General features: G+C 51.5%; 1 protein-coding gene across 1 annotated transcript; it reads left to right on the top strand.

Annotated features, from left to right (window-relative positions):
- The first annotated feature begins 638 nt into the window (after nucleotides 1–638).
- Nucleotides 639–7,956, top strand: CBLN4 (cerebellin 4 precursor). Its single transcript, XM_081149066.1, has 3 exons — nucleotides 639–1,686; nucleotides 4,553–4,669; nucleotides 6,684–7,956. Exons 1-3 carry the CDS (start codon nucleotides 1,396–1,398, stop codon nucleotides 6,879–6,881), a joined length of 606 nt encoding a protein of 201 aa, XP_081005192.1. The 5' UTR covers nucleotides 639–1,395; the 3' UTR covers nucleotides 6,882–7,956.
- Nucleotides 7,957–17,332: the final 9,376 nt, after the last annotated feature.

The raw sequence follows: 17,332 nt of genomic DNA on the forward strand, positions 1-17,332 counted from the left end.
TTCTTGGGGCGGATCGGCGGTTTAAGGGGGAAGGCGCGCCCTGAGGCTTCCCAGGCGGCTCTCCCCGGAGCAGAAGGCACCGAGCACATCTCCCCAGCGGCCCCCACCGGCTTCCAGAGCTCGCCAGGCCCAGGGCTCGGGGAGGGGGCAGGTGCTGCCCAGGTGCGGTCGGGACTCCCGCGGGCTCCCAGACCCGGGGAAGAGCGCCGCGCAGGGGCGCAGCCTGGCATCCGCTCCGCGGCCGCAGCGCCGCGCTCTGTTCCGAGAGCGCTGGGCGGGGAGTCCCGCCGGGGGGGGGGCTGGGGGAGTCGCAGCCCCCCGCCTGTCCAGGCCGAGGAGCGGGGAGCAGGCCCCGACCTGGGTGAGCGCGGGCCGCGGGCGCCTCCCCAGCGCCACGCTCTCGGCGCCGCGCACTCCCGGGCTGGGCGGCCGCGGACTCCGGCAGCCAGGAGCCGCGCGCGCCCGCTTGCTCACGGGTGCGTCCAACGCCCGGCGGGTCACCGGACTCCCGCTCCCCCTTTCTAGGGAGTCGGAGGGGTGAGCTGGAAGCCAGCGCCAGCCGGGCGCTGCGCCCCTATAAATAGCGCGCGGGGGCCCGCCTCCAGCTCTCCAGGCTGCGCGAGCGCAGAGAAAGTTGTGCGCAGGGACTCGGGGCGCGCGGCACGGGCAGGAGAGGACCCCGCCGGCCCGGCCGCCCTGCACCCTGCCACGGATCCGGCAAACCTGCGCTTTCCGGGCTGGGCGCCCGGCTGGCTGCTGCCTACCTGCGACATCCGAGCAACGCCAAGCTTTGGGGAATTTTTGACCAAGCGAAAGTGGTAGTCGCTGGAGTCCTGGCGGTGAACACAGCCTGGCGTTCTCAGCGGAGGAAACGCGTTCTGCCTCTAATTCGCCGGCCGCAAGCCAGGCTCGCACCCACCGGGGCATCGGCCCTGCCCTGCCCCCGCCGCCCCCGCCGCTTCTCGGAGCCCCCTCGCTTTTCCTGATCCGTGTGGTTCACCTGGGGGTGCTTGGGTTTGGGGTGAGCATTTACCGTCATTTCCCCCTTTGGGGCGTGAATGTGAGGGTTTGGAGACTTTTAGATGTCTGGGAGCAGGGGGGGCGGGTGAAGGAGCCCCGGGCAGGGCTGACTCTGGGGCGGAGGAGGGGGTAGGGGTTCTGCATGAGCCCCTTAAAGGGCAAAGGGAGCAGAGCCGGCGAGGGCGCGCGGGGGAGACTCTGACTCCCAGCCCCAGAATTGGTGGAGGTGTGCGCGCCGCCGCTGCCGCGGTTCCCGCGGTTCCCGCAGCGCTGCCGGTCCAGCCGCCGGCGTCGCCGCGAGCTCGGGGCCCCGGGGCGCCCGCGGCGCAGGCGAGCAGAAGCGCCAGCCGGCTGCGGCTGCCCCCGCGGCTCGCCATGGGCGCCGGGCGCCGGGCGCTGTCCATGGTGCCGGCCGTGCTGCTGGCCCTCACCCTGCCCGCGCTGCCCGTCTGGGCGCAGAACGACACGGAGCCCATCGTGCTGGAGGGCAAGTGCCTGGTGGTGTGCGACTCGAACCCGGCCACGGACTCCAAGGGCTCCTCTTCCTCCCCTCTGGGGATCTCGGTCCGGGCGGCCAACTCCAAGGTTGCCTTCTCCGCGGTGCGGAGCACCAACCACGAGCCGTCCGAGATGAGCAACAAGACGCGCATCATTTACTTCGATCAGGTCAGACCCCGGGGGACGTGGGGCGCTGGGTGTGGAGGGGACCGGGGCTGCCCGCTCAGGCTGAGCCCCTCCGATTGGGATGTGGGGATCATTTAGGCGCTCGCCTTTCCAAACTGAGGCCGAAACTTCCAATGTCTCTCTCACCACCACCCCTGCCCCCATTCCCGCCTGGCCTCGGGCAAAGGCTGCTGGGGCGATGGGACAAAGGCTGGGAATGCAGAGCCCGGCAGCAAGAGCTCAGGACAAGTTTAACAGCAACAGGTCCGCAGGAGCCGGCGGGAACCTGGTGCCTAGACTTTGCAATCTCTTGGTCAGAGCCTGGCCCCTGGCAGACCCTTTCTGTAGGTGCCCACGAGGCCATTCCCGCGGTACCCTCCAAACGCAGGATACACGCTTTGCTTCTCCCAGGTGGTGAAGCTTCTCCCCAAAGAGAGCTCCCGGGTCCACACCCTGCAGGGACCTTGCAGGTGGCGGGAGAGGGTGAGCAGCAGCAGCGGCCAGGGCCAGACCTCGCTCACCTTGCGCTGCTGGGATCCCCACACACGTTGCAGGCGCCGCTGCAGGGAAGCCCCTCTGGTGCTTGCAGAAAAGTTGCGGAGGAGGGGCGGGGGAGGGATGGGGCAACTGCGCTGAGCTGCCAGGGCAAAGCTCTGGGGGGCCAGCCGGCTCTCCCTCCCCTTGTGACTGTCCTTTCAGAGAATTGCAAATTACTGGGGAAGGGCCTACTGTGGGACTGAGGGTAGGGGATGGTGGAGCTGATGAAATCCATGGCTTCTTTTTAGAGACCTGGAGCTCAGACGTTTGGCTGATGAGAGAGCCCAGGATATTAGCTTAGTGTTAGCAAGGAATCACCACTGGAAACTGATTCAGGGGTTTTAATTTCAACCCTAAGGGCACCCAGAGTTTTTTTATTTCCAAAGTCACATGTGTAGTCCACAGTTGCATGAAAAGCCACATGTGTGAGAGCACAGATGAGGAGGTACCTCCTCAGGATGTGCCAGGGAAGGGATGAGGTGACGGGTGCTCCTTGCTTAATGTTTCTAAACAATGCTCTCTCCAGCTGGCCAAAGGCAGAGAAACTGCCTGGGGTGGGGGTGGGGGGCATCAAGCAGCCCCTTTGGGAGTGCAGTATTTCCTCTCTCAATGGAAATCGAGCCTAGCACCACCCCTGGGTTGTATTTCAGCGCACTAATTAAATGTTGGGATACTGTGGACATTGCCTTGTCCTCTGCACAGTGCATTCTTTTCAGTGACCTTTCCGTCAATTAGGAGAGGAGAAGGGCTTATGTCTCTGTTCGGGAGCCATGCATCTTCGAGACAACAAGGCACATTGAGTTATAAATCTCGGTGTGCTGGATGCTCTAATTACAACCTCAAGTCAACATCCAGCCTCATGTGCAGTCAACACTAGTCAGCCATTTCCATTATTACTGATGAATTATGCTACTTGTGTCTGACTCAGGAAGTCCCCACTAAGTATCTCAAATGACTTTAAACGTGCTTGGGAGAAACCTTCATAAAGCTTCTGCTGGGGATTATTGCATGGCTGGTCATTTGTTGTTGGAAGATCCTAGATCCTCAGATCAGAGAAAGAAATCTGATGCTTATTTGGAAGAAGGTGAAATCTCAGAGTAACATTATACACATACATGTGTCTTAAGTCAGGGTCGAGCCTGGTATATCTTTCTGACCGTCACTATATTCTCGTGCATTGCTCAGAGGTAATAGTATGTCTCTGGGAATTATGCTAAAGAATTAGTATTGGTATGGATGTGGTGTTTAAAATGGATAGTAGCAGATTGCCTTTGAAATATGGGAAATGTGTCTTTATAGGGACATCTGATTTTTTTGAATGCCACCTATAGATTTATTTCTTGATGAGAAATGGAAGAAACCCTAGTTATTTTACGACTTCCCCTCCCTCAACACTCTCTCATAGGAAGGGACTCACCTATGTGAGGTTTGTCAATTTGGTTTAAGAGGTCACTTATTGAAATTCAAAGTTAATTTCATAACCAGTAGATCTAGGCTGAACATCTTGGAAAATAAAATGCTTTTTGTTGCTTCGTTTGGAAACAGTACCTGGTTTCAAGTTTCAGTTTTGACCCTTGAACTTTAAATAAAGAGCAGGTGGTTGATCAGAGGGTGCCTGCGGACCCTGGGAGGAGCAGGAGAAAAGCCACCTACCTCACAGTCTGCTCTGATTCACGCTCTCCTCTTTGGCAGCCTGCAAAGGCTGAGTCACTGCCAAAGCAGAATTAAGGCCTAGATGGCACAGGGATGAAATAATGGCCATGGCTCTTAGGAGAGGTTTGGCGGAGGCTCAGAAGAGGGCCGGGCCTGCAGATCACTCCGTGCACCAACTATTCAGTGCCATGGCTTCTGTCCCAGGGCGGAGGGAGTGCGGGGGCTCTGTGTGGTGTGCCCAGGAATCGCTGCAGAGAGCCATGGAGCCGATTGGCTGCCTGGGAAACACCACCTCTGGACCTGCGAAGGCTTGGAGAGGGTGGGGATGTAGATACGTGGCAGGTACCTTTTATCTGACTCTCAAGGTAAAGACGAAACATTTATACGCCCTCACGAGTTACCTAGATGTTTCCAGAGCCATTGGGCCTTGCTGGAAATGGAGGCATGCATACAAAGCGGTTACTTAATTTTCCCCTCTGCCATCTAAAAGATAGAAGATCCTTGCAACGTACAAATCCATTTTCCAAGTCGCGAACGAGGAAAGGAATAGACTCTGTTTTGTTCTCCATGGTTTCTTAAGCAAGTTGAGGATTAGGAAAAAAACGGAGGAAGGGCGGAAATATACTTACAGAGGAGAGTATTATAATAATTTACTGTTATTTATTATTTTTACTTGTAGATCCTAGTAAATGTGGGTAATTTTTTCACGCTGGAGTCTGTCTTTGTAGCACCAAGAAAAGGAATTTACAGTTTCAGTTTTCATGTAATTAAAGTCTACCAGAGCCAAACCATCCAGGTATGTGTTTTGACCTGTTTCCTCTCTATCCCCAAACAACAGTGTTTATTGGTTGTGGGTAATGTATTTATGTATTTATCTAAAGATGTGTTGTCACTGTAAAAATAAACAACCATTCACAGTAGTTTATTTTTAAAACAATGAATTTCCAATCTTTTTCTTTTTAACATCCATCAAGTCATGTGACAAGAAGCATATAGAAAAAATAAACAATTAAACTTACTACCTTAATAACAACCAACCATTTAAAAAAACATGGCTTTGGACAAATGGTGATGGATGGAGATTTGACTTGGGGTGGTGAACACACAATACAGTGTACAGATGACGTGCTGTGGAATTGCGTACCTAAAACCTGTATAATTTTGTTAACCTGTGTCACTCCAATAAATTCAATGAAAAGGGGAAAAAACCCATGGCTTAGTAAAAACTCAGTGACACAGATCTCTTGATAAGGTCTTGATTTCATTTAGTGCATGTGCAAAATTATTTCAAGTTGTAAGGAAAAAATTTGTAAGAACAGCAGAGTTCTACAAGTGCTTACTAAATAAAAACAAACTTGCTACCATTGTTAAAAATGGGAGAAACAGTTCACCAGTAAGAATATATTGGTGAAGGGACAATTAGTTAATATACTTTTTTAAAACAAGAGTGTGCTATACTAATGCTTTAGTTTTTCCTCAGCTGCTCCGATGCTGGGGAACTCTTACCAATTGCAGGTCCACAGTTAACAACATGTTTTGTGCTGTGCTTTTTAAGGTAATGGGCCTGATCTCACACGCAAAGGCATGGGGCTAGTTCCTATAATGGTTCAATTTGCAAACACCCAATGACACCAATACGTGTCTCTGGAATTCTAGGATAACTGTGTATCTTATGCTCAGTATTTGTATTGTATGCTATGTGCACGTGAAGGATAGGTTCACTCACCTACCACTTTTACGTATCTTAGTGAATGGATAAACTGATCAACCTCAGATTGAATTTATTCTGTATTTTTTTCTTTTAAATATTTTTTATTGATTTATTTTGGAGAGAGAGGAAGGAAGAGGCATAGAGAGATAGAAACATCAATGAGAGAGAGACATCGATCGGCTGTCTCCTGCACGCCCCCTACGGGGATGGAGCCCACAACCAGAGCACATGCCCTGACTGGGAATCGAACTCGAGACCTCTTAGTTTAAGGGTCGACACTCAACCACTGAGCCAGGCTGGCTGGGCTATTCAATATTATTTTTAACACAAAAGGAATGAATAGCTAGTAAATAAATTTACTGCCATGGAAAAGCTTTTCCCAAGACCCACCATTGAGAAGTTTGTGTAATGTTTAATACGGTATAATCAAAACTGTAGTATGGAGAGAAGTGGATAAATTTTGAGCTTATTATTTGTTAATAATTTCGAGTTTATTAATGATTAGCTCTTTGCTAATTAGCCATCATTAACATCTTCGGTGGGAGTGGTGATTATTAATACACATTTCTCATCAGGGAAAACAGAAAAAGAGGCCACAGCACACACATAGTCCACAATTTCAAATGACTTGCGGCACCGCGCGCGTCGCAGCTGCGGGGTGGCCTGCGGGGAAGCTGGTAGAATTTTGCTATATCTGGTTCACTGGGGCAAAGGGCACTGGGTCTCTTCTTACTCACACGCTGGAAGCCAGGGTCTTGCTTACTACCAAAAGGTTGCTGCTCAATATGAGAGGCAAATCAAGTGGCAAGCTTAAGTTATGTGCTTTTGTACAGTTTCCACATGGCCCGGATGGGAATCTTTTGGAGGCATTGAAGGAAATTTCTATGGAAGAAACTCAATTTTATTTTTAACACCCCCCCATGCCCCCAGCTTCGTAGACATACTAGGTCTAGCCGCCGCAGTTGGCTGACTTGAAAGGAAGGGAATATATTTAGTAAACATCAGATGCTTTCCCAGGCCTGTCATCTTGGACACGGTTTATTATCCCTGGTCGATTTTTTTGGACTCTAAAGAGAGCGCAGTGATTTTTTTCTCGTAGGTTAACCTGATGTTAAATGGAAAACCGGTGATTTCTGCCTTTGCTGGGGACAAAGACGTGACTCGCGAAGCCGCCACCAACGGGGTCTTGCTCTACCTCGACAAGGAGGACAAGGTTTACCTGAAGCTGGAGAAGGGCAACCTGGTGGGGGGCTGGCAGTACTCCACGTTCTCGGGGTTCCTGGTGTTCCCCCTGTAGGGCGCCGCCCGCGGGGTCTGCGGGGAGGCCGCCCCACCCTCGGATCGCTGTCCTCAGGGCTGCACGCGCCGAGTGGACTGTCCTTCAGGGCCCCAGGCCTGTCCAAGCCCGCGCAGCTCCCCAGGTCGCTTTCGCGTGCCGTCCCTGCGTTTGGATGAGGACTCGCAGCAGACGGTACCTACCTATCCGTCCTTGTCGCCGTTCACAGCCGTCCGCAGGCTCCTCCTGAATTTAATTTCCTGGAATGACTGAGTTCCCTGCAGATGTGGAGTTTTATCCATTTGTTTCTCAAAGACTGGCAAGCGGGCCTAAGGAGAGAAGACGCGAGCCTTCGGGCCTCCGTCAGCGGTTAGTGCGATGCTGCCAAGGAGCCGTGTCCCGCGCTGGTAAACTGACCACCTGTGTTTTTATGCCTTCGAGTCGGTTTGTTTTGTCCTGTGTAGGTACCTGGGAATTGTTTTGCGGTGACTGGCTTTGTGTTTTCTCTACCAATAGGGTAACGAATGGCTTTGCCCGCAAATTTACCCTATGAGATCCCCAACATGACTTCCCTTAAAAAAAAAAGAATGCTTCATAGTTTTATTTTAATTATATATGTGAAAGAGTCATATTTTCCAAATTATATTTTCTAATAGGAAGAATAGATCATAAATCTGACAAGGAAAGAGTTTCTACCCCGAGTTCTACCTGCTCAGTCCCCACACCTCCCGAAACTGCTCTGCTCCACGGGGAAGCTTAGACTTTGTTGCTCGACTTTAATGAACATGATTGATGAAAACCACTTTATTAGACACCTAAGGGGTCTTTTCCTTGGCCATGGCCACTTTACCAATGGGAGATGGGCAGCCCTTGTTCTCCATACACCTGTGTTCCGCCTTCTGTTGTGTTTGAAGTTTCATCTGGTTTTGCCTTAACTCCTTGAATTGTATATATTTACCTGGTTAGCCGATATGAAATCCAAATATCCCATATCTAAACTTAGTGCAATATCTTATTTTGTCTTTTGTACAGATCATATGAATTCATAAAATTATTTATGTCTCTGTTATAGAATAAAGATTAACACATGTTAGTTGAATTTTGTCCTTTTGGTTTTGGAACTGTGTATTCTACCCGATTTATTTCCCCTCTCTCACCAATCCTTCCCCCCTTCCTTCTTTTCTTCCATCCTTCCTCTCCTGTCTTTTTTCTAGAGTTTAAGAAAAAGCTTTCTGGATTTTTAGGGCTTGTCCTCTGAGCTGGCATGTGGATCTTTACTGTGTTTAACCTGTCCCAACCCAGCGCAGAGAGCTCGCCAAGAGAGAGCCGATGCATTTAGTAAGCTCCTCTTCCAGAAGGACGTCCTGGGAGGAAGTTACATTAAAACAAGATCCCCTAAAATCTCATGAAGGTGCTTAGTAAATGGAGTGATGGTGATGAATATAAAGACCCATATTCTCAAACTGGAGACTTCGGGAAAGAGTCCTCCCCTTTTCCCAACACTAAGAGGCAAACAGAAGATTGAGGGCTTCTTTTTAGGAGGAGCTGTTATTACAGACGTCTCTTTTGGAGCTTTGGCTCCATTTCCTGGTCTGTTGTCAAATCACACAATTTTGGGAGGCCCCCTTCTGCAGCAAGTGGCAGCTAGGAGGGTGTTACAGGGTCCTGTGGGAGAACACATGCAAGTGGGGCTTCCAATAGAATTGTGATTAATCACCAAGTCAAAACATTCATGCATCACGGTGAGACCCCTCCTTCCCCGAGACAAATGACCTGGCAATGCTGGCAATGGATCCTCAGTATTTTGTTTGGCAAGTTATCCCTCCAGTTGGCTTTCTGTTAAAAATCGTTCCTCCTTTGTGACTGTGAAAAAACACTACTGTGCAGGGGGCTTTCATCTCAGTGTGAGTGGCCTCTGCTATAAGTGGACCTGCCCCAGTGTAGGCTTTCCCACAGTCCTCAGCACTCAGAGTTCCTGTCTATACATTGCTTCAATAAGTAAACCATTAGCCAAGAGAATTACCAATAGATGCCTACGATGGGACAGAGAAAGTTTGGTGCTTAACAAAACAAACCAGTGTAGCAATGTCTTTTATAAACATGCCTGTGGTCATCCTTTGGGGCTTGCCCTTAATTTTATTGATTTTTTTTCTGAACCTAGAAGAACATTGGTAGAGGGCTTGACTTTCATACCTAAGCCCCTGTGTATACATATGGGGTGCAAAATCCATTCAAAACATTCAAGACAAAATCTATGTGAAAAGGCACTGAAGCTGTGGCTGCCAAATGTGGGGGTACTTTCACTAGGGAGGAACCCCAGTGGAGGGATGAGATTGCTGAAAATGAAGTCCAAATGAAAGCCGTGCGTACCTACTCCACAGTGGTTCTAGGAATTAAGAGCTGCCCAGAACATAGTGGTTGGAGAGACCAGATGGAAGTGAGGGAGCATAGTCATAAGAGGCAGAGTGACTTAGCTGGAAGAGCATGGACTTTGGAGGGCTCCAGGGTGGAATTCTACAACCTTCATTTATGAGCTGTGTGACCTTGGGCAGTTTTCTTCACCTCTCTGAGCATGGGTGTGTTGTTTCATTTGTAAACAGAAATGGCTGTGATGATTAAATAAGACATGTGCCGTGCCTGGCACACAGTAGGAGCTCAACTAAGGGCCTGCGGTTGTTACTAAACTTTAAAGCCCTAACACAGGCAAATAGAGCAGAAGAGGGGTGTAAGGTTGGCACAGGGAAGGCCCCAAAACTGAATTCTGGTGGGACTGGCTGGAGGCGGGAGGGGGTGATGGCAAAAGTATTTCAGAAATGGAGCCAGATGCTCCCATGACTTGAAAAATAGTTTTCAGAAACTGCTCAGTCCACAAAAATGCTAACTGAGCACAGTATTTGCATCGGCCCTGCCGCATCCATCGATGCCAGCGCCGTCCCTTCCTGGATGCTCCCATCTCCTTTGACTGCTCCTTGATCTATTGATCCACAAAGGCGAGTAGTTGTCTGCAGCAAGCATTTTCCCTGACAGGACCCCAAAAAAACAGCACTGAAGGAAATACAGAGCTTGCACCTCAGATCTCACTGATTCCAACTGTTTTCCTGGGGGGGAGGGGAGGTTCCTTACGATCCCAGATTCTGCTAGAGCCTGATTATCTCATTAAAAGTTAATTTCAGTTCTTTCTTTTTTTGATTTAGTTGTGTTCCCTTTCTTTTTGGATTTTGGTCTTCTTTTAGCCTCTAGTTTTAGCACGTTAGTGCTTTGAACCTCAAAGTAAATATCTCTAACCAAGGTTGACTAAATTATCCTATTACCATATCCCGTGCTTTGCTAGGTACTGAGTTCACAGATGCGGTGCCATCTGCCCTTTTCAGGTCCCCCTAAAGGCCAGGCAGCTAGAATATTCCCGAGCAACAGGTCTACAAGTGTGGTCCCTTCTCTCCTTCTGACTGAGGGCTCTGGGCTGGACCCAGTACTCCTCCACTGTTTAGACCACCTGTCCCCAAGACGATGGCAGCCTGTTGGTTACAGCAAGGCCCTCAAATTGGTTGCTCTAGTGACTGTAGAGAAGTCATGAAAACCAAAAAAGGTGACAGCAACGTAAGCAGTTCACACTCAGAGCTGCGGTGCTGAAGTTGGATTACTGTCCTGTGTGGTCTTATAGGGAGGGCGCCGGGATTTAAGGGTTTGTTTCCGAATAGTTTGCTCTGTCCCTCTAATCCAGGCTGACCTTTAGTATGGGTTTCAAATCTCTCAGAATCAACAAGATGCTTTCCTTTGGCCCCTCTGACCATTTTATAGAAAACAACTGTGAATTTGATCCTGGAGTTCTCCTCTGTCATCTTCTCAAACTAATATGCATAGAACTTTCTGGAAATGTGAGGAAATGCAGATTCTGATGCAGCAGGTCTGGGTGGGCCTGGGAGTCTGCATTTCTAACGAGCTCCCAGAGGATGCCTATGGGGCTGGCCTGGGACCAGAGTGGAAGATCCAGACCTTCCATCGCAGCTCCTTAAAGGCGGTAACTCCAAGTGTGGTCTGTGGACCAGTGGCATCCACATCACGGGGGCTTGTTAGAACCCCCAAGTGAAGATTAGACTCACCCAGAGCGCTGAGTCAGAATCCGCATTTTAACCAGGCCTTTCTGCCGCCCCTGTGGTTCTTAGCACAGTTGAGTTTGTGAAGCTCTCTCTTTCAGGGAAACCCAAAGGCCACCTGTGCTGGGCTTCGCGCAGCTGCAGTCTCACAGGGTCCCCATGCTTCTTGAAACCTCAGTCCGTCCTGGAGCAGGGAGGGCACCGTCTCTGTCGGGACGCGGAGATCAGCGGCCCTGTCGCGCCTCCTGCTTTAAACTCAGCGAGAGAAGCTCTTCCTGCGATGGGCGAAGGCTCCAGGGGATGTTGCCCGCATGTGAAGAGGAGGGCCCAGGTAATGTGCCCGGAGGAAAGGTGCGGGAACCCTGGGGTGAAAGCCAAGGTAAGTCACCCGCCGAGAGCGGCTGCCTCGTGGAGAGGAACCCCTAGAGGCTCTCCTCACTTTGCCGGCGTGGGCTCTGAAGCAAAGAGGCAGTTCCATCGCGCTTCTCTCGGTAATGAAATGACGCTTCTCCAGGGACCCGATGCTTCCCTCTAAGTACGCTTGGCATTTGGCTGCCCGAGATGTGGTTCAACTAGGGGTGTGTGTGTATGGGGGGGCGGGGGGAGAATAAATTCACATGATCCATGACACCAGCAATTTCTAGCGGGCCAGTCAGTATGTTTAAAATTGATCTAGGAGCATAAGCCTTTCTTAAAAATTTTTCAGTCCAGTTGATGATATTTACAATGAGAAAATGCATCGTCATAGCTACTGAGCTAAGGCGGCCTTCATTTCTCATGGGGTTACCTTGAGAATATGAGCTTTGACCCTCTGACTTTGCAGGAACTGGAATTTTCAAGGAAACCCTGCAGGGCACGGGTCTGAGTTCCCAGGGAGCGGAGGGACCCTGATCTGTGCTCACAGTTTAGGGGGCGAGGAGTGGGCTTTCTCTCTTCCTCTCCCTCTTTCTTTCTGGGTCGTGTTTCAGCTCTGATGTCAAGACACAGTCAATAAAAGGAAGGGAATGTGGGGGAATGAATGCAGGTTGAGCATTACCTTTCCCCCTTCAGGACGAGAGGAAAACATGGCTTAACAGGACTGTGCGTGCAGGGGTTCTCTTCCCTGGCACTCTAGAGAGAAGGGGAATGGAAAAGCCAGAGCAGGTCCTGGGCCCTGTCAGGGTGGGAGCCTGGTGACCCGAGCATCTAGTGTTGGAGGGCGTGGCAATGACCGATGACAAGGGATAGGCTTTATCTTCCCTTAGGGTGTCACCACACAGGGAGGAGGGCTGTTACCATGGGCTAAGGAATTTAAGGGACGCGTCTACACTGGACACTCAGGTCAGAACACACATCTAGGCCCGAGGGAGACAATAACATCTTTATTTTATACCTTGTCCCCCTGTTTCAACTGGACTGTTATGTTTAACCAATGACAGTGGCCCGTCTACGCGATTTGGCCCGGGATGTGATCAGGGTTCTTTGATCATGTTCTGTGTTTCCACAAACGGACCCAGCTCCCTCTGTAGGCTGTGTGGGGCTCTTTCTCCCACCTCCCTTAGCTATCTGGAAACACCTAAGTGGGGAGGAGTGTTTCTTTTAAAATAGCTTGGCTTTAACTTCGAGTCTTAGCATTTTTAACACCATGGTAAAAAGTGTCATGATTTTCTCCCCCCCCCCCCCCGTGTAAAAAAAATGGAGCAACAACCAGCCTGAGAAGCATTCGATCACAGAAGTAATATACAAGGCTAAGCAAGTTCAACAACAAACTGAGAAAAAACAAATGATAAAGTCTCGTTGGTACCTGGCATGCCAATTAAATGGAAAAGACTGAAATCGATTCTGGTTTCTGTTCAAGAGGTGTTTTTCCCCTCCCTTCTCCGAGTGTTAAGGTCAGTCAGTTCCCTGCAGGTAGGCGCATTCTGCTTCACAAGCAAGGACTTCAGCTGCTTGCTCTTCATTAGGGCGCCTGTGAGCCATGGGCAGTGTCAGAGAGAGGGCAGAGTCTGTGCTTCCATTCCTCGGCTGGCCCGAGGGAAGGAAAAATGAGGCTGACGAGTCTGGAAGCTTCTCTCCGGGGAGAGGAATGTCCCACATTTCAGTAACTCAAGGAAGTTGTTCCTGAGCTTGGAAGGAGGCCACACCCGGCCCTCCCCGCTGAGGGGGGATCCTCGGAACAGGAGGCTGCGGGAGGCTGTACGATTTAGGACCAACGTCGGAAGGGCCTGGGGGCGGTCTCCAGGGAGACAGGACTTGGCCCTTTTTCCTCTCATGAGAAGACGAGGCGATATTTTCTAAGTACCCACACAGGGAACGATGGAGTCCGTAAGAGCCACGAAAAAGTCCTACTTAGCAAGATTTCCTTTTCTTTGAATTGGTTGTTAAAAATTAAAGAACTATCAAGTCCTCCTTTACTACTAGAAATTGTCCCAGTTGCGTGGGTTGAAGTTGGCAAGAATCACAAGGTCATCAGGGGGAGTTAGAGGCCGCGTCCAGTGGGAAGGAAATCAGGCAGCCGCCTTCTCTGGGGGTTTGGGCGCACCCGTTCTTTACTGAGTAAGCGAGCGTCCTTACTGTGGGCCTACTGCGTGCCCCCCACTCTGTAAGCTTTGCACTGGCCTTTTCATCTTTCCCACAAGTTGGACGCCTCTTTGCAGAGGTCCCTACACTGCTCGGGTGGGCACCCCGCAGCCGGGCAGCAGAGCCCGGGTTAGCGTTCATGGAACCCGACGGGCTGCGCGGGGTTAGCGTTCATGGAACCCGACGGGCTGTGCGGGGTTAGCGTTCATGGAACCCGACGGGCTGTGTGTTTGGAAACAGCGACCTGCTCAGGCGACCTCATCGCTGCTCCTCCACGATGTTCCTTCAGAGCGAAATGAGGAACGACACAGGGGTGCCCTGTCCTGTTGTGGGGGCTGTGCCCTGCACTGTCCCAGGGGTGTCCCCCTTCTGTCACAGACACCCTAGCGCTGTTTGTCTATCCGTTACTACAGTTTCTAGCAGAAGGCAGTCAACTGTCACATTCTAACAGATAAACACGTCGTGACAAGCTTCTGACAGGGGGAGTGTCTTCAGTGAGGAGTTCTTTCTCCTTCGCACAAAAGCGCCTCCAAGGGCAGGGGCCCTGCCTGTCGCCTTACTTCTGAGAACCAGCATGGTTACGGGGAGGGCCTGCGGGAGGCGGCTTGGTGCCGCAAAGCTCTCCTCGCCGCCGGGGGCCCGGGTGTCTGCCTATCGCCCGTGGGGAGTCCCCGCCCGCACCAGAACCCGAGGCGAAGGCGCCAGTTTCTCCATGAGGGGCAGCCCGCTTCTCCTGAGCCAATGACCCGCTTCCTCGGAGCAGGTGGACAGTGACTCGAGACTGAGGTTGGCCAGGAACAGCCTTGTTCTGAGAGCGCCTGTGACCGGGCCTCTCCCTGCCTCTGCCCACCCCTCCTGGGGCTGGCCCGCGGGGAATCCTCCCTCGGCGCTTCTTGCCCCCCCATGGATTTGGACAGAAGCCCTGGGTCTTACGAGCTGCTCGGCCACGGCTTGAGTGGGTTTTGGTGAGGTGGCCGAGGGTCTCGCAGGCTGCCCACTGCGCATAGGTCCCCTGAGCGGAGCAGGAGGTGAGCGGCCTGCCTCGCCGGCGGTGGAGGGGAGAGGAGGGGAGAGAGGAGGGACCCGGCTGGACTGGCGCGGGGAGGGGAGGGCAGGCAGCCCGGCCACGATTCCCAGGACCGGGCACCCACTGCGGGGGCTTCCCGCCCCGAGCCGGGCCTCCCCACCGAGCTGCCCACTGTGCGCGCCCATCGCTGCTCGCCGCCAGAGTCCGGGCCCCCAGAACTGGGCCGAGGAGGGCTGAGTCCCCTTAGAGGCCTTGCCTTTCAGAAGATAGTCCCCATAGTGCCGCCGAGAGGCTTCCCTCATCATCTCCGGGGACAGAACCTCTGGAAGAATCGGGCTCAGTTTCCCTGTCCCCTCGGGCAGTGTTGGTCTTCCTGTTTCCTGGACGAGACTGCAGGGGCGCTGGGGAGCTCCTCGGGGACCGCTGCCAGGTGTCCACGAGCAATTCTGCCCTTGACTCTGCAGGTTCTGGGAAAGTGCTCCTCAGTGACCTTGGGCAGGTGGCTGTCCTCTCTGCTGTGCCTCCCTGAGGAGTCAGGATGCTCTTCGGTCGTGTCTGAACTTTGCTGAGTGTAGGAAACCCCCTGGGATGCTCACTGAGCACGTTACGATGTCTTTCCCTATCCCCGGAGTTTCTGGTTCACTAAGCCTGGGGTGGGACCCAGGAAACAGCAAGTTTGATCAGCACCCCCGGGACTCTGATGCTAGTGGCATCTACACCACCTTGTGAGTATTGTTTAAGTAAAAACGCACGCTGTGGCTTTCCAAACCATGGAGTGCTAGGCTCACGTGAAGAGGCTTGGTCTTGGTGTCACAGTTAGGAATGACTGAACTGTCGCCGCCGTCGTCTTTTTAATGCGGCGGCTAAGTCTGAGCCAAGCGGGTGAGTCTTAAAGGGTGGGGTTGCTCTTTGGTTTCCCAATCTAAAAAGTCACATCTGTTGGAACAGTTTTCACGGTGGCTTTCTATTTTCCTCCGTATGCTTTCTGAATTACCAAATTAATGCATGCTTGCTTAAAAAGTGCAAACAATGCTGCCACATGTAGGGTAAAGCCTACGGAAAGCTCTCTCTGCTGCCAACTCCACTAGGGCCTCTGACTCACTGGGGCCCCCAGGATGCCGGTCGGAACCCACATCTGTCCCGGTTTTCACAGTTTCTCCAGCTGATTCCAATGTTCTGTAGAGACTTCAAATATTGCTATCATTAAGTCCCAAACAAGAATTTGACTTCAGCCCATCTCTATTTAAAATTCATAAAAATACCTGCCCCAAATTCCAGACAGGAATCATTAAAAACCTGCCACTGTGCTGTCAACAAAAGCCTCCTGGCGCTGACGGAGTCCTGAAGTGGGGACACCAGAGCGCCTCTTCTAATGAAACGTTGGGACAGCAGCCAGATGCCTCGGTCCCCAGCTCCTCTCTGGGTGCAAATGAAGGGACAAGACCGAAGCTCATTAACAGTTCCCAACCCTCCATCCCAGAGAGTAGCCTGAAGGGAGGTCCTGAGAGAGCACCCAGTCTCCTGGCCTCCCGCGCACTGGACATTCTTGAGTGTGCACAAGCCTCAGCTGCTCTGCGGACAGCCAGGGGGTCAGTCGCTCTGGGCTGCCCGTGGTTGACGCTGGTCATACACGCAGCAGCCTGCTGGCCGTAAGGCTTAGCATCGCAGGGGCTTCTCCTGGGGGTTCTGGATATTTTGTGCACCGGGCAGAATGAGGCAAGCATCTGGATGCAGAGTCTCACCTTGTCCTATAGGTTGCTCCACCCCAATCTTGCTGCCCGGTGAAGCTGTCAGCTGTGCAAGGCTGTAGCTCAAGAAGGAAGATGCTGGAAGGAGCCAGAAAAGTGCTGAGAACCACCAAGCCATGCAGCTCTTTCTGCAACACTTTCTCATCACAAAAGGAATACCTGTTTGTGGCAGTGAATTTTTAGGCCATTCACAGAAGCTACAACCACAAAATTTCTAGACCTGCCCTTACTACCCAGAGGTGATTGCCATCAATGTTGCAGGCGTGTGTGCATTCCTTTTCTTATAAACAAAACTGTGGCCATATCATTCAGCCCTGTAACTTTCTTGTTCTCTTAATATATTATTTATATTTTTCATTCTTTTTCATATAACTTTGCATTTTTTCTGTTATTTTGAAGCAATAAAAATTTATAAAAGTTGCATGTGCAGTACTGAATTCCTTTTTCCAAAACCTTTTGAGGGTAAGCGTGTGCCCTCACCCCCAGATACCTCAGTATGTGTTTCTTACCAACAAGGAACTTCTCCTAGATAGCGATTATACAACCATAAAATCGGGAAATTAATACTGATGCATCACTCCATCTAATAATTCCCAGATCCCATTCAAGGTTTCCCCGGTTGTCGCAGTGGTGTCCTTCAGAGCAAAAGTTTCCAGGTCAAAGCCATACATTGCCTTCTGTTGTCACGACCCTTCAGACCCCTTGAGTCCGGGGTGTATCCTCAGTCCGTGGCCAACTCTTGTGAGGCCAGTGGCTGGTGTTTTATTTTGCAGGGTGTGTCTGAGGTCTCCTCAAGACTGATTTTAGGTTACGTGTTTTTGCCAGGGACATGAAAGAAGTGATTCTGCCTTGCCTCCTAGCAGGTGGCACACAATTTTACTTTGTCCCCTCACTGATAATGTTCCCTCAGATTGTTAATTTACTAACTGATCAGCCCCTCTGTACATAACCAATCTCCGGTTTCTACCGGTGCCCCTCCCTGGCATGGATGCCCTCCTTACCTCACTTGGGGTCCAACATCTCTTCCTGGGCTGACCCCCACCT

Source organism: Miniopterus schreibersii (genome assembly GCF_964146895.1).
Source record: "Miniopterus schreibersii genome assembly, chromosome: 10".
Taxonomy (NCBI): domain Eukaryota; kingdom Metazoa; phylum Chordata; class Mammalia; order Chiroptera; family Miniopteridae; genus Miniopterus; species Miniopterus schreibersii.